Genomic DNA, 23,423 nt, shown 5'->3' with positions numbered 1-23,423 from the left:
CTTGTAGGGGATCCCAGCCAGCACACGCTCTACCAGCAGTGGCCTGCAGTAGCCCCCAAGGGAAAGGACTGTTCTGGAGGCTTCCACAGAGCACATCCCAAGTTCATTTCTGAAATATCCCTAGAGAGTCTGTAAGTTAGGAAGCCCCCATTGTCCACCCTTACTGCAGAGCCTGTCCTTCTGTGATCTGATGTTTTTTCCAGAACCTGGGGAGAATACATATTTCCCCTTCATTTCTGATGGATCATTGATCTTCATTGTTTTTGTTGCTCAGACTGAGTGTGAACTTTTCCAGTTACTTTTGCTTTCCTGTAATTGTGACCTAAAAATCAAATGCAAACATTGAGCAAATGCTCATTGCTCTTCATATTTTATTACTCAGAAAAGTCAGGAAGGCAGCGAATTTCTTCATTGGCCCCAAGGTCAACATGCAAAGCATTTCTCAACAGGAGAATTCTGCTACTTGCGAAACAGTTCCCTGGGAATTCTCTTGTCTTGTATAATGATCAAGGGAGAGATGTTCAAATGATCAAAGGGTTAAGGAAGGAGAAAAAGAAGAAAACAGAATTTAAAAATTCATGACAACGCTGAAATGTTTTCTCTTTCTCCATCCGGAATGTTTCCTAATTTAGACAAACAAGGAAAGGCTTCCAAACTTTACTGTTTCTTTTCCATACAAGGGAGGTTCTGGAATTTGGGTAGCGTTGGAAAATGTTCCGGAATTCCATGAAATTTCTCCTCACCATCCGCATACCATAAAGAAGGTATGGTGCTGGTCACCACTGTTTCCTCAGTTACCTTTTCTGTGTTTCATATGGCTTCCGGGGCGCTGCTCATCCCCGGTCTATGGCCATATGTCCCGGTGTCTGGCGAGTGGCCAACCCTGAGAGAGGGAAGCCCCTCTGGAGGTCCCCAGACTAACCCTGTTGACCGAGAGGAACGTACAACCCGGCTTTGCCCTCCGAGTCTCTGAGTGGTCCTGAGTCTTGGGCTACGGTTCTGCCACCTGGGTGGTGAAAGAGGGCAGCACAAGGGTGACCTCCTCTCCCTTCCCATATCCAAGTCATGCTGGGTGGAAGAGTGACGATTAGATTTATCTATTTTATTTCAAAGGAAAGAAACGCTTCCAGTTTCAGACTAGGTAGAAATGGATTAAACAATGGTATCTTTTCAGATTTTGGCTGTGCCTAAAGGTCCACATGTTGTAGGCTTCATTCTTAAGTCATGATCTCATACACACTTACACACACACACACACACACACACACACGGAACATGCTTTCATAAAAACATGAGGGATTCCATTCAATTTTAACCCAAAACAAGGCAATCCTGGTGAAGATATTTGAGCAAAGAGGACAAATTTAAAATCCAAACACACTTCCGTATGGATGACGATTCAATTCAATTGCCAGTAAGATAGTTAATGTTCTTTTCTGAATCACCCTAATGCAATATACAGTACAGTATGTACTGCCTGGAGGAAATTCAGTTCATAAATACTATAGAGAAATGTCTAATCACTTGGAATGGACTTTTTAGTGGCCAGTAAGCTCTAAAAGTCTGCAAAAACATTAAAATCTGCTGGAGTATGAGCTCTGTGTTTCAGAACGAGCCCATGTCCCTGTCACAGCCCACTTCCTTCTCCATGGGGAGGACACAGAGCATCACTCTTCAGAGGCCAGATGATGGTGGACCCTCTTCCCTATAGACCATGGTCAGCAAGGTGAAGGTCGCTGGCCGCAGTCACAACAGCTGAGCTGATCTGTGATTTCTGCTTCTCCTGCCAATGTCGGGACCAGGTTTGCTGATGTGTTTGCATTGGTGTGCAAGATGCTGGAGAGAGGCCATCTGCTCTGTGTGTCAGATTCCAGACTCCATATGGTTATGGCAGGGTTTGGGAGAAGTATCCACAGAGCTCAGGGCAGGATTAGAATAAAGAGGTGCTAATGGCGTGCAATCGGGAAGGTAAAGGAAACTGCCGGGAACTTGATGGAAAAAGAGGGTGGAAGAAAATTAAAGGGAGATCAGGGGAAATAAAGGAAAATATAAGGGAAAAAGACAAACATCTCTGCCATTTTAAAGGTCAAAGAGTAACAATAATATAGGAAGGCTCTTTCGCCTTGCCAGATTCAACAGTGAGTTGCATTTTAGCTTCTTTCTTGGAGTTGACACGATCAGGCTCTTGGGTTCTGCTTCCAGGTTACAGCGTCTGTGTCCCACTCCTGCCACCTCACCTAGAGCTGCCATTTGTTCTCCACATCTCCGACCCGCACCCCTTTATTCAGGTTCAGTTTTGATTTTTGGATTAAATCTCTTTCTGATTACCTAGAATTCATTTTCTAAGGTCAATCTCTTCACTTTTCTTTACTTACTAGCCTATGTCCATGAGTCTTAAGAAAGACTCACGACAACTAGGTCATGCTACCCAATAAATCAAGTTTTATTGTCTAAATATGTGGGTGTATATATTACATATAGAATATCGGTACATAATACCAGGGGTGCCAAAAATGTCTACAAGTGGCCACTGTGGTCAGCGTTGCTCAAGCAGTAGTTCGCCATCATCAGAAGTGTCTGGGCGCTGATGGGAACCACTTTGAGCACCTCTTGTCATTGCAGACGTCACACATGACTTGCATTCATCTTTTGTTATCGGTATATATTGAGTACTACAATTTTAATACAGTTTTCCTTTCTTAAAATGTGTATACATACCTATGTATGTGTATATTTTATATGTATATGTGTGTGTATAAATAAATAAAACTAGGATTTGAACAGTTTTAAAATCTATCAGATCACACATTCCTTTAACCAAACAATAAGTAGTCTTTGATGAGCCATCGTACTTCATTTTCATGAATCACTTTGGGGTGGTCACTTCATAAGTTACATAAATGTCTAAGCACTATGCTGTACACCTGAAATTAACATTGAATGTCAGCTGGAATTGAAAAATTAAAAAATTGAAAATTAAAACAATTTAAAAAAAGAAACAGTACAAAATCAGATGGTTCAAAATAAATAAACCAACAAACAAAACCAGCCTAAAGCAGGCGTACACAGGCATTTCTTTTCTAGGCTCTGAACCAACTTTCAGGGGCTGTCTTCTCTTTTACCAAGTTTATTTTCTCCTCTGCTTTTGGAAATTCCACTCATTCGTTAAGTTTGATGACTTTACAGAGTTGGGAAGGGAATGGAAGGCAGTGGGACAGAAAGGAGAATGGTGGGTAGGGGAAAACCTAATATTTATCACGTTACATGAGAGCAAAGCCTTGTCTGTCTTTCTAACCTCTAAATACTTTGGTATCTAGAACAGGGCCTGGTGAAGGAGAAAGTGCTCAGTAAAGACGTGGAATGAATGAAATTACTGACATTGTACTGTGTGCTCAGGGCCATGCTGGATGCTTTTAAAAAGAGGACTGAACAACTGGGCAATATTACCATATGACCCAGCAATCCCTCTCCTGGGTATCTACACCAAAAATCTGAAAACATTTATCCGTAAAGATATATGTGCTCCGATGTTCATTGCAGCTTAATTTACAGTGGCCAAGACATGGAAACAATCAGTGTCCTTCAATAGATGATTGGATATCAAGAAGATGTGGTCTATATACACAATGGAATACTATTCTACCATAAGAAAAGATGAAATACTGCCATTTGTGACAACATGGATGGATCTTGAGATTATTATGACAAACAAAATATATCAGACAGAAAAAGTCGAGAACCATATGATTTTACTGACATGTGGGACGTAAAACTGAAAGCAACAAAGGAAGAAAACAAATAAATAAAGAAACAAAAACTCATAGACACAGACAATACCGTGTTTCCCCGAAAATAAGACCTAACTAGAAAATAAGCCCTAGCATGATTTTTCAGGATGACACCCCCTGAACATAAGCCCTAATGCGTCTTTTGGAGCAAACCTTAATATAAGACCTGGTCTTAGTTTTTGGGAGAACACGGTAGTTTAGTGGTTAGCAGAGGGAAAGGGGGAAGGGAGGATGGTAGATGAGGATAAACAGGATCAAATATATGGTGATGGAAGGAGAATTGAGTCTGGGTGGTGAACACACAATGTGATATACAGATGAGGTATTATAGAATTGTACACTTGAAACCTATGTAACTTGACTAACCACTGTCACCCCAATAAACTTTAATGAAAAAAAAAAGTAAATACGGCAACATGCCCTTTTTTGTATAATAAGAGAATGCACTCCATGAGGCAGCACCTTCAGACCTCAGGTTCATGCTGAAATTATGGTCCCAGCATATCAGTGGGCAAAACAACAGTACGTAATAACCTAAGGCTGGGCCATTAAACGCTCCCCCCCCGCCCCCCCATCGCTCAAGGGCCAAGCCTGGCCTGCAGATTGTTTCTGTGCAGCCCACGGGCTAAGAAAGGCTTGGACATTTTTTTTTTTTTTTAAATATTGGGGAATATTGGGGAACAATGTGTTTCTCTAGGGCCCATCAGCTCCAAGTCGTTGTCCTTCAGTTTAGTTGTGGAGGGCGCAGCTCAGCTCCAAGTCCAGTTGCTGTTTTCAATCTTTAGTTGCAGGGGGCGCAGCCCACCATCACATGTGGGGATTGAACCTGCAACCTTGTTGTTGAGAGCCCGCGCTCTAACCAACTGAGCCATTTGGCCGCCCCTCTGGAAGCTCAGCGGCAGCTCGTTGTCTTCAATCTAGATTTGGAGAGTGCAACTCACTGGCCTATGTGGGAATCGGACCGGCGACCCTGTTGTTCAGAACTCGCGCTCTAACCAACTGAGCCATCCAGCCGCCCTAACTTTGACGTTTTTAAAAGGATTATAAAACAAAGAAAAGTAGACATCAGAGACCATATGTGGCCTGCAAAGCCCAGAGTATTTACTATCTAGCCCTTTACAGGAAAAAGGGTGCTAAGGAAACACTAAGAATGTGCTCTGTTGTTATTAATACTTTTAGTCTAAAGCGTGTTTGGCTTGAACTTGTATTCAAACATAATGAGACTGCAAGACTAGGGTTTGGCCATGAGCATTCTAGGGCCATATACACACCTTCAATGTTCTTTACTCAAGCTTAGAGCAGCCCCAAAGCACTCATTTTTAGAGTACGCACCTTTGATAACTGGTGCTTGTTTATGCGACTTTTTTCTCGGTGTTTTCCTATGTGATTTTCTGGTTAGAGTTTTGCAGTGCAATGAAGTTCCCCGCTAGCAGATCTGTGGGTGGTAAAATCATAAAGGGGCTACATTGGCCCACCTGGGGTAATGTTTGGGGCTTTGCTATGGAGCTTTGAATGCATCTGGAATCTAGTTGAAACACTCAAGATGTGAACTGATTACCTCTCTTCTATGTTTCACTAACTCTGGGAAATTTTTGGTCATTGTTTCTTCAGTGATTATTTTCTGTTCCAGTCTTCTTTTCTTCTCCTTCTGTGACTCCAATTATCCTTATGTGAGGATGGTTCATATTGTATGACAGGTCACGGTGTCTCCATCATTGTCAACCATCTTTTCTTTCCATTTTCTAGATTGGATATTTTCCAATCTTCTATCTTCACTCTTCTATCTTCAAGTTCACTGATGTTTTTTTTCCATCATCTCCAATCTGCTGTTAGACTCAATGAACGACATTTTTTTAAATTTTTTAAAATTTCAGATATTGTAGTTTTCACGCTTAAAATCTGGTTCTTTTCCAGAACATTTCATTTTTTTTAGGCTTAGATTTCCTACGTGCTCATTGATTATGACCATATTTTTCATTATGTCTTTGAGCATAACTATTAATAGCTGCTTTGAAATTCTTGTCTACTAACCCCAACATAAGTGTCATCTTGGAGTCAGTTTCCATTAACTAACCACCTTCTCTTGTGAGTATGTGTCACATTTTTCTGTTTCTTTGTATGTCTACAAAGTTTGGATTGTATCCTGAACATTGTGAATGCTATGTCGATCTACAGCAGTGCTGTTCAATAGAAATAAAATGTGAGCCACCTACGTGACTTTAATTTTCTGCTATCCACATTAAAAGAGAAACAGGTGAACATTTTAACCACAGAAATATTACATTTACCCAATGTATCCAAAATATTATTTCAACATGTACTCAATATTAAAAATAATGAACATATTTTACAAACTCTTTCTAATCATGTCACAAGAACCAGGCCATCTCTGCTTTCAAGAGCAGTGACTCTGGAGTCTACACAGTGGCAAGTCCTTCCTTCTTTGGCCCCATATGTGTGACTGATTGATTGATTGATCGACTGATGAGTTTGTGGGATTGCTGCTCATGCCCAAGACGCTCAAGAAGCTTCCAAAACTGAGCGGTTCCTCGCAACCTTCAGCATCAGGGTAGAATTTAACTCTTAATGTGCTAAGGAACACATACAATGAAGGAAACAAGTCTCAGCTTCTCACTTTCCCTCCTGTCTTCCCTCTCTCACACACATTTTACCAGCTTCACAAAGCAAAGGGAGTCGGCATAAAAAAACAACAAATACTTTGTGAAATGTTTTGCACCAGGCAAATGGCACACGTTGAGCTCACGAAACCCCAACGCAGCCTCTTTACAAAAGGTAAACATGCCTCAACATGATACACAGAACCACAAAACACAAACCAAGCACCTCAAACGTAGAGCAGAACCCAATATACTAGAGTCACAGTTCTATGCAAAATCCTGCTAAAATGTGATAGAAATAAGGAGTCTTAACTGACGGCCACATCTCACACAACTTATCTCAGCTGACAGCCCAAGAGAATTCACTTCATGGCACATGAGAAACATGGCCGTGAGAGCTGGAGCTGGGAACAGAAGGTCTGATGGATTCCAAAGAGTGAACACCGAGACCTGTACTCACTGGCATTCATTTCAGCTACCGACACAGGCTGACCATACCACTAACCTGTGCGCAGTTACTTACTCAGGGGCATTCCCACTCTGACGCTGATTTCCTTTTTCTTCAAGACAAAGTAACTTGGGGCATTGACATGGACCATTTGAAAGTGTATGACAATAGCTAGTGTTTCTCCATGAGATAGATGTTCCCCACGGCTGGTGTCCCATAAGGTGCCCTCTAGCTAGCATTGTACATTTCCATCAGAGTTCTGGCTTAGCAGCCAGAGATGCATTATTTCGAGCAGGCACAATTTACGCAGGAACATGGCCCAGAGTGGTACTACGGTATTGACTGTGTCACCACCCCCACTCGTGTGTGTGGCTGTCCCCACCCTGGAGGGCCCATGCGGGAGAACGCAGCTCCTTACCGTGATTGGCACGGGTGCGAGTTGCACCTTCGGACCTGGGGCTCTGGACGGCTTGCTGGAGGGCAGTCACTGTCGTTCACCAGAGTGGTCGTCTTGTTCACAATTCGCGTGCAGGACACGATGGTTCTGCGTTCCCCTGGAAACCAAACCCCAGGAAACTGAGGGCCTGTAGCTGTGCACACCTGGGAAGGCCCCATTCATACTTATGGAGGAGCGTTCCGGTGCGTCATTTGATCGGTTTGTCATATAAGTGACTGACTGGTCACCAGGGAGGGAGAACCAGAACCTTAGTGGTGAGGGTGTGTAAGACATGCTGAGGGCAGTAGGGGGCAGGAGAAAAATTCTAGAATAAGATCAGAAAGAGGCAACACCTCAGATCATCTGTGTCCTTGGACAGCTAGGGATTCACTGGGGCCAAAGTTCTGATTTGGGTCTTTAATTTCCACCCACAATTGCCAATCTCTCGTGTATGTTCCAAGTCTATGGAGGTCCGGTCTTGATTAAATACCCATACACCAGCTCTCACCAGAGATCGTGGCTTCCTATGATGGAATTTCTACTTGCTGGGGAGAAGTGAGAAAGAGGGAGGCTGATCCGAAGGACACACACAGACCTGCCTCCTCCAGGCAGGCATTCTAGCGCCCAGCTGAGCACTTGGCTAGCCAGCCAACTGCTACTTGTGTCTAAGTCACCTGCACTTGGGGAAGTTGTACTAACCTGTCCCCCTGGCTGGATGCGGTCATTTTCTTGGGTGTTCCCAAAGCACCCTACCCACTGCTTGGCCCTGGCTCTGTCAAGGAGGCAAATGATTGGGAGGTAGGTGGGTGGGCTCTGGAGCCAGGCTGTCTGGGTTCAGACTTGGCTCAATCATGATGACAGTGATTGTAGTATCAATAGTAAGCCACCATGCTTCTGTGCCTCAATTTCCCCTACCGGACTGGTTCACTTAACCTCCCTGTGCCTTAGGGTTCTTCAAGGGATGGTTAAAATGAACTGATACAGGCAAAGGGCTCAGAGCAGAGCCTGGCAGGGGGTTAACGCTCCATGTTAGCTATATTCCTGTTGTGACTATTATTTGGTGGCAATAAAAGAGTAATAGAATGTCAAGCACAACTATTTGGACCCCGGACTCCTTGCTTGGTCTGTCTCCTGGGGAATCTGTCACGCAGGGACCACTCAATGTTACGGAGTCCTGAACTCCACTGCCAGCGCCCCCTGTCCACAGCTGCAGCCTTGTGTGGTATAGAAAGCACGGGGGCACCTCAAGGCAGATTTCAGTTTTGGCTGCAGGTCTGACAACTGTGTCAGGGAGCTGGGAGTCATAGGCGTCCTAAAAGGATGCCACTGGGACAGCAGTGACAGAGCAGCTCTCCCCTTACCCCCAGCTGAGGGGAGCCTGCTCACTGTTCCATTTGGACCATGCTGGTTTGCAGCGAGTTGCCCAAGAGGAAAGTCTAGTGCAATCAGGGATACGGGCGTTGGCTGGATTTGGAGGTTGGAGGGCCCTCAGCAGAGGGACAGGGGACTCTCAGGGAGAGGTGCAGAGGGGAAGGATGGCAGGGCTGATGGTGGCATCCTATGGCTGTGCCCACTACCATGAGGCGGCTTGAGGCAGTGAGGCTGTGTCCCCAAGACATGCACGAGAGAGAAGGAATTCACAGTTGACCGTGGCCCAGTCATGCTATGGCTGTAATTCCGGCCCATCAGAAATGGGGCCAGTCACTTAAATGGCAAACAATCCTATACACACTGGATATCTGACAAACGTCGTCTTAGTGGTGGGCAGGGTTGGGCATGGGTGGGGTCATGCCCGGGTTCCATCCTGCCCATCTCACTCTCTGGGTGGGCATCCCAGAGGCCAAGGCATCCTTCGGTCCGAGCTCTGTGCCCATCAAAATCCACCCATCCTGTGTCCTATCTCCCACAACCCCACGGTGGGTCCTGTCATGGCGAGAAACACATTGTACTAAGGAGCTGCTGGCTAAGAGTTCCAAATGGCTTTCTATCACAGCTCCTGAACAAAACAGTAATGAACACAGTGGCTTTTGTTCATATTGATTTTTGCAGTGTGACAATCTCCTCCCTGCAGCGGGCATGAGGGTGGACGATCTTATTTCAGAGCTGAGAAAATTCAGGTAGAGAGAGGGTAAGTCATTTACTAAAATATGGCAGCAAATCATGAAGCCAGAATCCATGTCCCAGATGTCTCACCGGACGTGTAGGACGTTTTCTTTCCATTGCATCCTGTAGCGGGGTCACCATGGCTAAGAGGAAAGAGTATTTGGGGGCAGAAACATCTGCTGGTGTCCCGCCACCAACCAGCAACAGATGGTGGGCTGCTCTATGGATTCCCAGGGTCACCTGTCATATATGCCTATGACGTAGCCGGACATCGGCCAAATCCCTACTCACAGATCAGAGTCGGGGGGCCCATGGACAGGCAGCCCGGCTGTGTAGGCACAGCTCCAACATGTCGGAGTCTGGAAGACTCTGTCCAAGCACTCTGCATAGAGGTTTGCAGTGGAACCTGGTCAAGTTCCCGTGGAAATGCAGGATACGTGGCCAGCCTGTCCCATGCTCTAGGCACTGGCCGCAGAGCGACTTGATTTCACTTCCTCCTTTGGCAAGCCCCCTCTCCCACCCACCACGATGAGCCCACCGAGCCCACGCTCACCTCCCCCACACTGCACGCTGCAGCCTTCCCAGCCGCTGTGGGTCCAGATGAACAGCGAGTCCTGAGGCTTCTCTGGTTCACTCTGATTCTCAGCCGTGGAGTTGACAGGAATTGTGTATTCGTAATGAATGCCGTAATTCTGGTCATGAAATAACAGCACCTGATGGGAGCGGAAGCAAAAGCCATCATGAAAGCGCGCTTTGCTGAGGGTGCCGGCGGAGCCTACGTGGGGGAACCAGGTCTCAGCTGGGCTTCAGAACAGTTCGGTCTCGGGGCGCTCCTTTCCTTTCAGTGTTGGGTTCCATACAGAAACTCAACACTGGGAAGGAGCGTACGTAAATCGTCAGCAGGGAGCTCTGCTCTTTCCTTCTGGAGAGAGGATGGTGCATAGGAGGAATTCGGGGATGAGCAAGTCTGTGGGTTCTAACTGCACTTTTCCTGGAGGCGGACTCATGCCCGCAAGCTCACCCACGAAGCTGCCCTTGCAGACGAGAAAGACACAGACACACGTCCTTTACCCAGAAGGGCCTCTGAGCAAGTAGCATTACTCTAGTTCTTTGAAAATGAACACCCCTCTTCACTCCCGTCATCAGCCATCACTGTGTGTAAAGCGAGTTCAAGGGCAAACACTGCCCGCTGCAGGGGAACCTGTGGCCGTCTGTTTGGGCGTCCAAGGATGCGTGAGCCTTCCCACGGCAAAGGAGCTAGAATAACGCTGATGCCCACTGCAGGGGAGAGGCCTGGCTCAGGGCTTAAAGCTCAGAGTGAGGGGTGGGGAGCCATCCTTCAGCTTGGGGACCAGGGGGTCTGAAATCCTGCTGAGTGAGCAGAGGGATGGCTCCACTCTTTGGCGACGCATGTGACATGCCCTGTAAGGACAGAGGTGCTCTACCGGTTTGATCTGTCTACACAAATGGTGCAAATTAATGGTACAGAACACGCCCTCCTGTGGGCGCTGAAAGTAGCCTGGCGGTGGGTGACATGTGCTCAGGCGAGGCTTGGAACCAGTGGGTCCTCCTGGGTCCAAGCAGCTAGCAAGTTCACTTCCAGCCCGGGAGCCCAGGAAAGCAGGCCAACAGGAGCTAAAGGCGGAATGTACAGGCCCACCTGACCCGGCTTGGGGAAAGCCAGGTGGGAAGTGTGCCAGACACGGGGGGAGCCATCTCCCCTCCCCAGCATGCCCCAGCCTCCAAGGGCTTGGGTGTCGGGTGTGTGTGTGTGTGGGGTGCTCAGAGCAGCCCAAACTGCATAAATATCCACTTTTCCCAGAAACAGACTTGCAGCAATGCCTTTGGAAAAATGCCTCCAATTTAACAAACAAAAACTCTTTAAAAGAGATCTTTATTATCTCAGTATGGGAATAAGACTAGTGAATCGTGAATCCATATGAAACCAATTTCATGCAATTTTGCAGCCACGTATAATTGGTGTGTGTGTACATAACTGATTTCAAATGTGGGTCCCCATGGCTCTCGGGATGCTCCTGACCCTGCAAGCAGTGTGTCCACCCTGGTTTGGGGACAGTGGAACTCTATTTGCAGGCACCTCTTGTTTCTAGGTTTAAAAACTTGAAGCAACCATCATAAATTAAGAGAGAACAGTGCTTCATATTAAAGGGGCCTGGGACGTCAGCTGTGGCAGCTGCTGCTTTCTCTGACTTATCACGGTCTGAATGAATCCAGGCTGCATTTGCTGACGCTCCACTCAGCGGATGAAAGCTTTTAGGAAAGACGGGAAATGTACTCATCTTGGCATTAACCAGAGCAAGCAAACGTGTGTGCTAACAGGTGACGTTTTGGGATGGGTTTCATCTTGTCCTGTGCTTCCTTTTGTAGCCCCTCTAAAAACATAACTGCGTTTGCATCAGAACAGGAGGATTTGTCCTACTGACTTAGTCTAGGAGGCAATCTTATCACAGAGAAGTGGCATGGATACAGGTTCTTGGGTCGTAGAAACCAACTCCCAAGGACCTTTCTGCATTAGACTTAGTGGGATGTTTGCATGTTTGCTACAAGGACAAATTTCTAGACAGTTTCTGTCATGCATGGAAACCAGCTTGCTTTGCACTCATGAGACATTATAATTCCATAGTGGCATCATGGGTATTATTGTATTGGGTGCCAGGGCTCACGGGCACAGCTGTGCCCTCGGGAGATTCCCTGGGAGGTGGCCAGGGAATTCTTTGGGTGTCACCTACCCTCCAATGGCCGCAGGTTGCCGGAAACCACAAATTAATGGGGACAAAGAACTTCCAAGCACAGACTGTGGACAAAATGTGCTTTGATTACAGATGTGCAGGCTGCCACAAATCCTGTTCTTTGGAGGGAGACATGCAATCAATAATTAGGAGCCATCAGAAGCTAGCCATGAGAACTCCTGGATGCTGAGAAGGAAACAGTGGCATTTCTTTCCGGGGCTTACTTGAATATTCTTAAAAGGCTGCATAACCGGATGTTTTAGGTTTGCACGGGGTCCTGTCTGACAGGTAAGACACGGGCGTTCTGACCTGGCCTGACTGCACAGGTCTCTCGAGACCACCCGATGAGTAAATAGCCCCACGAAACCTGGTTCTCCCTCCTGGTTCCCAGATGCTTGTTGCACGCTGAGTCTGGAAAATCTGCGTGATGTTGGTTTGGAAGGAAACAGAGTCAACAGCTCATTTATAACAGGTAATTTCCAATGTGGACCTACAAACTGTGGGGGCCGATCTATGCCATCTGATATAAAAACACAGATTGTCTGCTTAATGAGTCTCCCTGGCTGCCACATGGTTAAGCATTTCCTTCCTGGGGGTGGTTCCTTTTGAAAAAGATGGGAGGTCTGCCAGTGAGAATGCTGAAGCATGCCACAAAAGAGATTAGATAAGCAAAGATCAAGAGGGAAGCCTGAGCTGCAGGTGGCCAGGTAAACCACCAGGAACCAGGTGCATCTCCCCCCCCCCCCCCAAAGCCCCAGGGAAGAAGTAAACTGAAAGACCTCTTACAGACAAATGCAAAAGCACACCAAGTTACCATCAAGTGCAGTGGAATTTTGGTTGGTCCTTTGGCAGAAATTTTCTCCCACAATCCCCTTCGAACGTAGCGGACGGTCGTGCCTGCAATCTGGAACTCTCCGGGGAGCTCTATCTTCCAGTCACTGTTGATGGATCTCTTACTGGAGTCTTTGAGAGCTAGAAAGAAAATGGAACACCATGGAATCAAGGGGACCCGGTCTGTCCTTAAAGGGAACCTGGGTGTCCTGTGTGATGAGTCAGAAGCCCCATGGGGGGCAGGGGCGAGGCATGAAGTGAGAGAAGGTGAGCTTCTGGGCACTGGGAACAGAAGCCTAGCTCACGGGGACAACTGGGGGTCCACAGGCCCCTCTGGGGAAACTGTCCTGGCTGCCGCACCCATGTCTGCATGGGTTACCCGTCTCAGCATCAACTCACAGTGTGGAGGTGCAGGGAAGACCATCGGGGGTGGGGACAACCACAGAGGGTTTCTGATTGATGAATGAATTCTATTTTAATGGGTGCAAGGCGACAAAACAAGTTTTGCTGCTTTTGCAAAAGTCATCATTCATTTCACAATGACCTCCCTAGGGCTTTTCAAGGAGGGACGCCTAACTCCAATCTCACTTAAGGATTTGCTTCCCCTGCTTAGTAAAGTAAACATTCCTTCAAGAAATAAGCGTTATTCTTAAGAAGTACAAATTGACAGTTAGCAAAGTGGTCCCGGGGACGTAAAGGACAGCACAGGGAATATAGTCACTAATATTATAATAACTACGTGTGGTGTCGGGCAGGTAGTAGACGTAGCGGACAGATCGCCGAGAAGCAGATAAATGTCTTAGCACTACATTGTACACCTGAAACGAATATAATATTGTATGTCGACTGGAATTGAAAAATAAATGAACTGAACACAAACAAAAAGAAATAAGCATTATCCTATTAAATATGAGAGCCCGGGAAGCCGAGCCACCCATAGATGTGGGGGTAACATTGAGGGGCTCCCACACCCCAGCTCCGTGGGCCTCAGGTCTGCCCTTGGCTCGTTCATTCCTCCTCTCTGTACACAATGTGTTGGAAGATACAGGGAATCAATATTTGGCTGACTGGCCGTAAGCAAAAATCTGGTTTTTCATACAAGCCATGTCTGTCTTATTATCTGAGTGCTCACCGGTCCTCACTTAGATTTGAAGTCACGTCGTTCTCAGGAGCAGGGCACTCTGCAGTGAAATTCTGCTGCTTTCGTTTTGCTGTCTTATTTAGGAAAGAAAACAGAAACAACAACAACAGCCTAACTAGAACCTACTCTGGCACTTGGGAGGGAAGATGGCAAACGATGAGAGGTGACAGCCTTTACGTCACTTCAGAAAAGGAAACTTCCAGCGCACCCGCCGTCCACGCCCCCTGCAAGTGAAGCCCGAACCCCGAGGCCCCAAACGCTCTCCATGACTTTGGAACCCTCAGTCCACACGCAGCGAAATCAGGCTCTCGTCCATTGCCTACTCCCTGCTCACCGGGGCCAGCCTTATATAATATGCCCACACGTAGCATGGATTTCAGACCACGAGAGTTGAAACCCAACAGGGGTTTGGGTGAAGCTTGAATTCATGAGCCGCAGGCTGGGTTAGGGCCCAGCGGGTCCAGTCCTGGTCAGGCCACAGGCAGCTGGGGGACGCTGGGCCCTCGCTCCCTTGTCTCCAGGACATCGGGGTCCCAGGACTGCACCTACCCAGCCACGCTGTAACCACGCTGCAGACACACACAGAGGACATGCCTGCTCAGGACTCCCTGCCTACAGGATCTGCCATGAGAAACTGAGAGAAATGGGAAAGGCTGCTTTCCAACCGAGCAACTTCTGGTGGGGCTGTGCATGGTGAGCGGGGACCACTATGGGACTCCGGGAAAGGCTTAGGAGACAGAAAGCTCTAACCCTCAGGATCGAATGTTTGCCTTCCAGAAATTCTACTGCTATTGAAATTTCCTGGCTACTCAAAGGATGTGGGGACGTTGCTGGTCTTTCTCTTTCTCTGGCATCACCTACAAGCCACCATGTAAGGGACACGTTCTCTGCTGTAGCTCCTTCCTGTACTTTTACCCATTTCACCTTCCCCAAACTCTCTAAGGTAAAGGATTGCTGTCGGTCCTCTGTATCCATGGGTTTCCCATCCGCAGATTCAACCAATGGTGGATCGAAAACAGTGAGAATCCGTGGGTATGAAGGGCAGACTATATGTCTTGTTCTATAAGGGACTTGGGCATGCACAGAAGCAATCCCCCACGGATACTGAGGGACGCCTATATTTTCCTTTTCCATTGATGAGGCAAAGGGGCACAGAGAGGTGAAGTAACCAGTCCAAAGTCACACAGCTATTAAGTTGTGGAGACATGAACCTAAACAGATGAAGCTCAGCACGCATCACTCCAGCCATTTTCAATTCCCAGGTTCTTTAGGTTATAGCATCAGTGTAGATTTCTATGACAAATGCTGAAATGTTCACCTAAATGTCCTACTTTGTCTCAAAGAGAACAAATTCCAGGCTCTTATCATTACAGGGTCTCATATTCTATATGCCTTTTAAAGTAACTAACCTTACAGATTTCCAAAGCTTCTAGTGAATTAATAACTTAAAATGTAGTTGGTTACGTCAATTATCGGTGAATCTAGGTGAAGGCTTGGACCTCAGGATCCTTTGTGACGTAAGATCAGTGCCCTGAGACTCGGAAGGCCTGGCACACGCCGTCCGTGCCTCACTCTCTCTCCAGGCCTCTGCTCCCACAGCGACACCGAGACTCCCGACGAGGTAGCCTCCCCCACCGGCCTTGTTTGTGCATTTCCCTGGCCCTTTTGAAAAGTGCTTTAAAGTGACTTATAGAATTATAAACTGAAAACTACCCGCCTCTGTGCCAGAAGTCAAACATGTGGGAGGTCAGGAGTGGGAAGGCCTGGAAAAAGTGCAAGAAGGCACACCTGGAGAAGATTATAAAACCATCCACAGAAACACCATGCAGGGGTATAGGGCCAGCCTGGGGAGCCCCACTTGTCGGCAGAGGCACCACTGTCAGTGAGACACAAGGGACCCATGCAGAGGCAGCTGGGGCTGGGGGCGTGCCACCCTCCGATCCGGGGTCTTGCTGGTCAGTAGGGAGAGTGCTGAGAAGGTGGGAGGAAGAGACATTCCAGGAGGTGGTCTGCCCGGTGGGTCAGGTGGGTCAGGGCGGGCCATGGAGGAGTGAGTATAGTCGAGGGAGAAGGGGATGGGAAGTAAGAGGCAGGCTGTCGCTAACCCACTATTCCAGAACAAGGCCCGTAGCTGAGAGGGGGGAAACATGCCAGACAGTGGAACACTGGTGACAAGCTCTCTGGGGACAGAAGCCTAGATTTATAGCACTGTCATTACCCAAGCTGTAAACGGTCCCACCACGGCAGATTTCAAGTTATCCACGTGACCTCAGGGAATGCAGAGCTGCGAGGAATGGGAACCCACGGCTCTCCCAAGCCACACGCCGCTGCCATGGCACTCCTGCGAGTTCTGAAGGCGCCTGGCTTGGCTCTGGAAGTCCTGGCCTGGAGCTGCTGAGCTGGTGAAATCTCAAACTGTCACAGCTTTGAGGCATGTTACAGGGGAGCTGAGCTCTTATGGTCCCGGGAAGAATAAACTTTGCACAGCCAGGCTCTGCTCGTGGCCACCTCCACAGAGGCTGCCAGCTTCCAGGCACTAGCAAAAGCAGGTTTTCAACTGCTCGTTGGCCCCCACTGAGAGCTGGGACCTTTCCTCAGAACACTTTGATGCATTTTCGCAGGGGGAAGAAAACACAGAAGCAGCTCAAAGTCGGAGGTCAGCAGCTTCAAGAAGCATGGCGATCATTTCAGACCTATCGGCTCTGGTGTGAGTATGTAGTCAAACTTTGCTGGTTGCTGTGGTCCAAACTGAGAAATCACGACTCTCTGCTAACATTGGGATTAAAGGCCTGAATTCCTTCAGAAGGGCGAGACGTCAGCCTCAGAGACTCAGCTGGAACATGAAGGTCATTAGTAGCAGTGAATAAATAGATTCAGTGTGGAGTCCAGTGAGAAAACAACCTTGTGGGGCCGTGTCAGCTCCAGAGAGCAAGAATGCAGGTCGTCGGGAGGCCCTGCTGTGGCGGCCCCACCCCAAACCCCAGAGAGAGCCAGTGAGGCCGGGCTCCAGGGCCCCTGACAGACAGGAGTCCTTTCCAAGGCCCTGTACATGATGTGATATTCTTTTCCTAAAGAAGGCCCTCAAATTAAATAAGTGTGGTGCCCCACAAGTCCCCCCTCCTCTCCATCCTTGGGCACCCGTGGGTATATGCAAGCTCCCTTCGTCTGTAATAAATATTTTCAGATGAGTTTGTCTGTGAAATTAGGATTTTTAGACCTAGAAACTCAACTGGGCTACTAAGATAATGACAAATGCTTTGACTGAATGGGCAAATAATAGAGTTAAGAACAAAGGGAAGTGCGGATGACTTGATTCCATCTGTGATGTCCGAAACTGATGGGTGGGGAGGACGATTTCACTTGCTGGCTCAGCCTGGGTCAGAGGTCGGATGTTTTAAACAACTGTCTGAAATATAACAGCGCTTGCTTTTGTGCATTATGCTGAGAAGCCATTAGAAGCCTCTGAATAGCTCCAGAGACTTCTGCAGGGACAAGGGTGGGTACCTGCTCTATTTGGCTACTACGGCAGACAAAACTTCCACAATGGTCTGGAACGTGAGGTCACGTGACGAATGCCCGTTTCCATCCTGGGCCCTTCTTTCCCCCAGTGGATATTTGCACATGGTCCCTGGACTTTGGGCACGGTGGGAAAAGATCGTGAGCCATTCTGGAGTGTGAGGAGGGGGCATTCCTGATGGGGAGGGCACGGCTCCCCTTGAGAACTGCCTGGAGGCCAATGCGAGAGGCTGACGCCGTCCACTGCCCTCCTGTGTGGTGCTGTGCAGAAGTGGGTTCCTTTTGTCTCTCTCCCTTTTGGATTCCACTGGAATACTTGACCCACAGTCAACCTACTTCTAATCCTGGCACTGAGTCAGCGCCTTTTATTTCCACTCGGAGTTCTGCCAGCTCTGTTCTTAGCTGTGGATGCAAACTGCAGAGGCATTTCCTGTTCCAGGTGGTTTCGAGCAGAAAGCCAGGCAGCGTGGGCTGGAGGTAGGTGGGGTGAAATTCTTCAGGAACTGCTCCCAGCAAATGTGAGAGTAATTCAAAGTTACACGGGGTTGACTTCCAAAGCACCCAGCCCCGAGTGGAAACAAGGCTTGTTTGAACTAACTTTAGAAACGTAACGAGCGTGGCCCACCTCCAGGTTTGCCCTTGTTCACACACCAGGCCCGGAAAAACCGGGATTCTGATTGGTGGATAAGATAAGGGAACCAGGGCTGCTTCCAACCTCCCATGGAGGTCCTGTGCTTCTGGCGGGCTCACACGTCGTCTGGCGACAGTGAACCGATCGATCTCCTTGGGTTGGAGGCCTGCTTCTGTGTGAAGTCCACAAGAGGAAGTAGCAGCAAGGGGCAGGCTTAACACGTGTTGTCCCATGAAAGGCCACCCCCATCCATCAATCTCTGGCCATGACTGAACACCTCAGAGCAATTCTGGGAGGCTCTGTGAACTGCAGCCGAGCCGGATGAAGTGAGAAGCTTGGATGAGCTACTGAATCCCTGGGGCCTCAGTTTTCCCCTTGGAGAAATGGGCATAACAGTACATTTGCAGTATTTGTGGTGGGGGGGTATGGGGGTCATGTCTGCAAAGCAGAGCAGGGCTCAATGACTGGGAGCCACACACGTTCACATTAGTGAGTGAGCGTGAGGCCCTCAGGTTTCAAGAGCCGAGAGGAACCATCATGAGAGGTAGTTCCCCGGGGCAGAAACCACCCATTGCTACGCTGGCCCTACAATGGGGCCCAGTCAAAAGTTCATTCAGACTATAGGAATCAGATGTGATCGAAAAGACCCTGATGTCCTTCTGTTCCTCTTACCTTGCCACAGAAAAGTAGAGATAATGTTTCTATTTTCACCAGACACCTGTGGCTGGGGTCAGGTGGAGGCCTGGTGCTGGCAAGTCTCAGAAGCCGGGCCTGGAGGCCAAGGGACTTATTGGCAGGGGTGCCTGCTGGTGTTTCATGGAAGAATCAGTGAGTCAACCTCGGAGTTGAGCCAGCTCCCAGGATACTGGAATTGTGATTTTTTTTTTTCTTTTTTTAAATGAGGGTCGAAGGCACTGTCAGCCTCGAGGAGACCCAGGGAGCAGAAACTTCATTTCCAGGTAGGGGAGGGCCAATGTGCCAGGTGGGAAGGGTACCTTTTGGTACCCAGGGTGCTGAAGGGTACCCAGACCGCATCTTTTGGGGGTGACACTAGGTGATGGGGCTTCCGAAGCAAATGCTGGTGAAGGTGATTCAATTTCCTTCGGTGGGCAGAAAGAGAAGGGGTGGGCTCTTCGGGAATCTAGTCCAAAGGCCGTTGCTCTGAGGAAGCTGCCAAAAGCACCACCGGCGTCATTCTAGACAGGCTTTCCAGGCATTGTTCTGTTTGTAGAGCGACAGCTGGGACAGCTGCGGAGAATACAGGCTGCACCGGGACGGTGTCCACGGGGCTGATGGACACTAAGGTGGGTGTCAGCCCGACAAGGGCCTCTCCTGGCAGTAGGATTATGACCAGCGGTTACCGTCTTGAGGAGGCAGGTGAGAAAGCCGCAGAGGAGGTGGCAGGCTGCCCTAGGGGTCTGTTTACTGGTGAGCCCTGGTAGGGTCACGTAGAGGCAAAAACTCCTGTCCCCTCTCCTGCCTTTCCCCAAGGCAGGTGTGTGACAATTATCTTAGTGACCTAATGGGGTCCTACCAACAACAGGATGATGGTTGCCATCGTGGACCTGCCCACCAGTGGTTAGCTTTGTGTCTGTCCCATTAGACTCTGGGTTTCTCAAGTAGGGACCATTTCAAAGAAAGGCTTGGAAACCTTCGTGTCGTCTGAAAAGGCAGGGATGTGGACAAAGGCATACTTTTCTAAAAATCAGGGATAAAAGTGGAAACAGAAGTGTGTCGTGAGTAACTTCTTTTCGCCAAGATTACTTCATTCTTAAGTTACAAGTGAGAGATCGTGTCTTACCTATTTTTAAATCTCAGACAGCATCTTGCAACACAGACAAGAGAGCTCAACACTGAGAAATCACACTGTAAGGAAGCTTAGGAGAGGGTACCTGGGTAGGATATCAGCCACCACCAGTTTGAAATGTAACCCAAGACAGGAACATGGGAGTCAGGCTGGTGGGAGAACACAGGTAATAACAGGTCCCATCCCAGGGAAGTAAGGGCAGAGACAGCCCTGGGCACCCTGCTGGCCCCATGACAGCATAAATAACGCTTACAAGTCAATGTGGCGCTCTATCTACCCTAGTGCTGGAGTACCGGGCTGACCTTGGTGGAGGTCGATGGGGAGGCTGGAAGTTGAGCTCAGGATGCCCTCAGGGGTTCTGTGGCTAAGAAGGGGTTCAGCTGAACAATGCCTCTTAGACTTGAAGCATGGCTCTGGTAAAGGCAATGAAGGCCAGTCTGGAATGGAATCCAATCCTTCCATAGACAGACACAGGTGAGTGTGTCTAAGTCAGAGGAGTTTACCATTAGGAATTTGGGGTACACGGTACTTAGTAAAAATCAGTGTTTTCTGGGTTCCCATTAGATTTCAGGCTGTTACTCTTCTTCCAGCTAAGGAGTTACCCCCAGAGCCACTGACAGCTTCCAGGTGCTTCCTGCAAGCTGGGCGATACACCCACACTGCCCAGGCTGAGGCTGCTCTCCCGGGGTACCTCTGGGGGACTTATGCTACCCCAAGTCCTCACAACTTCCTTCACTCTCCTGTCGTCTTCCGTCCTGTACAGAGCCAGTGCTTCCTACTGGTCCCTGTACCACACCTTGGGGGTGGCTGCCCGTTAGCCAAATACGATAGCACTGTTTGGTCCACTCTGATCGCTGCTAACATTCCACCTAAAATACGAGCATAAAACCAATGATCTGGGAGAATGATGCTGAATGACGGGCCTCATCGTCCACATCCATTCTCAGAACATAAACTGTCAGTCAAATCATTTTTGTTTTACCCAGAAAACTGTGGGCGGGTTTGTCCTCCACCACGCGGATCCTCCGAGCTCCGGCAGGAATGACAGCAGCTTCGATGTAACCTGTAGTAACAAAGAACACACAGGTGAACCACACCTCCACCCTCGACCAGAGCCCCACACCGCGTCTGCCACCAAAGTCCCCGCTACCACACACCCCGCCATGGGGATTTCAGAGCCTGAGGGCTGGTACTGCTATGAGAAATCGAAATAGTCAAGTAACAAGGAGCATTCTTTTATGGCCAGACTCTCCTGGCACCATTGGCATGTATTATGGGATGAATGGTATCCCCCCCAAATTCGTTTGTCGAAGTCCTAACCCACAGGGCCTCAGAATGTGACCTTATTTGGAAATAGGGCCATTGAAAAAGTGCAATTAGTTAAGACGAGGTCACACTGGAGTGGGTGGGCCCTGCCTCCAATATGACTGGTGTTCTTATAAAAAGGGGAAATTCGGGCCTGGACACCACACGGGGAGAGCAATATGAGAGCGTGAAGCAGAGAGGGGATGAGGTATCCGCAAGCCAAGGAACGCCAAAGATGGCCAGCAAAGCACAGGTGCTGGGACAGAGGCCCGGGACAGACCCTGCCCTACAGCCTTCAGAGGGAACCAACCCTGCTGACAACTTGATCTCAAATTTCCAGCTTCCAGAACTGTGAGACGATAAATGCCTGCTGTTTACACCACCCGGTTGGCGGTACTTGGGTACAGCAGCCCCAGCACACTAAGACAGCCTGGAAGCTTCGTGACCAGCACCACCCTGGTAGTGTGGATGGAGTGATGCCCCAGACACATTCATCGATTGGAGGTTCCTTCGCCCTTCGCTGTACTAGGAACTTTCCCCGGATACCCATGGAGGACAGCAAGAGCTAAGCAACTTGTCCTTGGACAAAAGGACCACCTTACACACTGTGTACCATTTCCTGCCTCCACTGCCTTTCGGGCATTTCTGTCACTCTCGCAGTATCCACTTTTGCCATTTCCTTGAGGATTTACGAGCATAGAGGGAGGCCTGCAGAGGCCATGCTCTGGCTCTGAATGTGCCCCGGACACTAACAACGTAGTTAGTTAAGGTTTGGGGCGGAAGTGACAGAGGCGGCCGTGATGGAAGTCAGCACATGGCAGATGCCTGGTCAACTGGATCAATAAATGAGCCCAATGCTGTGCTGAGATTCTGAAATGCGGGCTGGTAATCATTTTCTTTTGATTTTCATTTGGGTTTCACACAAGGGCCATATGAGTTCATTTCAGCAAATTAGGTGGTGCTCTCTGATTAGATCATGACTTGTAACCCTGGGGTTCCCCAATGTGGTATCAAAGTCAGCAGGAAAGCTTCAAAAATGAGAGATTTCTGGGCCCAACTATGTAGAGATTTGGGAAATATCTATTTTGAGGGGTTTATTTTCTTACAGCAAATGTGGCTTTACTTTATTATAAAGATAGTGCAGAATAATTCAAACAATCTAAGGGAGAAAACCTAAATCAGCCTATTCCCCATTGCACTAAGAAAGTGATCCCTAAGAAAGTAATATTTTGGTGACCAGCCTTTTCAGCGTCTCTTAATGCATACAAACATACACACATCATTTTATGTGACTAGGATATTATCCATGTTTGAAAAGAAAAACAACTTTAAAATAGAGTTTTGCTAGGCAATATGTGCCCAAGGCACAAAATTCAAAAGTCATAAAAGGATCGCGTCGAAAGTATATTGATCTTATAAGATAAATCCTATAGTTAGCTACCTTTCTAACACTCTTAGTATTTATAAGAATTTGTATATGGTGCCTGGATTTCGAAATAGCTAAATGAAGCATCTGACAATAGGACAGTTTTGTCTCTTCCCTTCTACTCTTTATGCCTTTTTTTCCTTCCTTCTCCTTCCACTGTTCTGGGTGGATCTTACAAAACTAAGTAATAATCAATATGAGATTATGGCATCTTGTCTTACTCACGATTGTCACGGGAATGCGCCCAAAGCTTTCCCCTGTGAGAAAGCGATGGGTATCATTTATCAGGTTAAGGAAGTTCTCTTTTATGCTTGTTTCTTACGAGTTTTTATCATGAAGAGGCATTGGAGTGAATCAAGTGCTTTTTTTGCATCTACTGAGATCATCATAGTGTTTTTCTCCCAAACAACCAAAGACCTCGGAGCAATTTAACTGTAGTCATAACATTTGTCATAGATGACATGGTGTGTGGGTTGTTATCTTTGCTTTGCCTTCCCTTCACCAATACCCTTAAGCGGACTGTTATTTGTTTTTTATTCTGATGTTTGCCTGTAAACCTTTCATTATATTTATGAGTATACTTCTATTATGTGACTTAGCAGCTGTAAGTGAAATATTTTAAT

The 23,423-nt window shown here is 47.9% G+C and overlaps 1 protein-coding gene across 3 annotated transcripts in view; it reads right to left on the bottom strand.

The window, feature by feature from the left end:
• The window catches only part of ADAMTS17 (ADAM metallopeptidase with thrombospondin type 1 motif 17), a 244,956-nt gene that overhangs the window by 40,585 nt on the left and 180,948 nt on the right, over window positions 1-23,423 (bottom strand). For 2 of the 3 annotated variants that reach the window (XM_074317645.1, XM_074317646.1), the window contains 4 exons: window positions 21,052-21,132; window positions 12,958-13,115; window positions 9,947-10,106; window positions 7,273-7,408 (listed from right to left, as the gene is read on the bottom strand). In XM_074317645.1, coding sequence (XP_074173746.1) covers window positions 7,273-7,408; window positions 9,947-10,106; window positions 12,958-13,115; window positions 21,052-21,132 — 535 coding nt within the window. Of the gene's footprint in view, window positions 1-4,405; window positions 5,615-7,272; window positions 7,409-9,946; window positions 10,107-12,957; window positions 13,116-21,051; window positions 21,133-23,423 lie in introns of those variants that run through there. The other variant, XM_074317647.1, reaches the window with a different exon arrangement.

Source organism: Rhinolophus sinicus, linkage group LG13, assembly GCF_036562045.2.
Source record: "Rhinolophus sinicus isolate RSC01 linkage group LG13, ASM3656204v1, whole genome shotgun sequence".
Classification (NCBI taxonomy): domain Eukaryota; kingdom Metazoa; phylum Chordata; class Mammalia; order Chiroptera; family Rhinolophidae; genus Rhinolophus; species Rhinolophus sinicus.
This window is presented reverse-complemented; position numbering and strand designations above follow the sequence as displayed.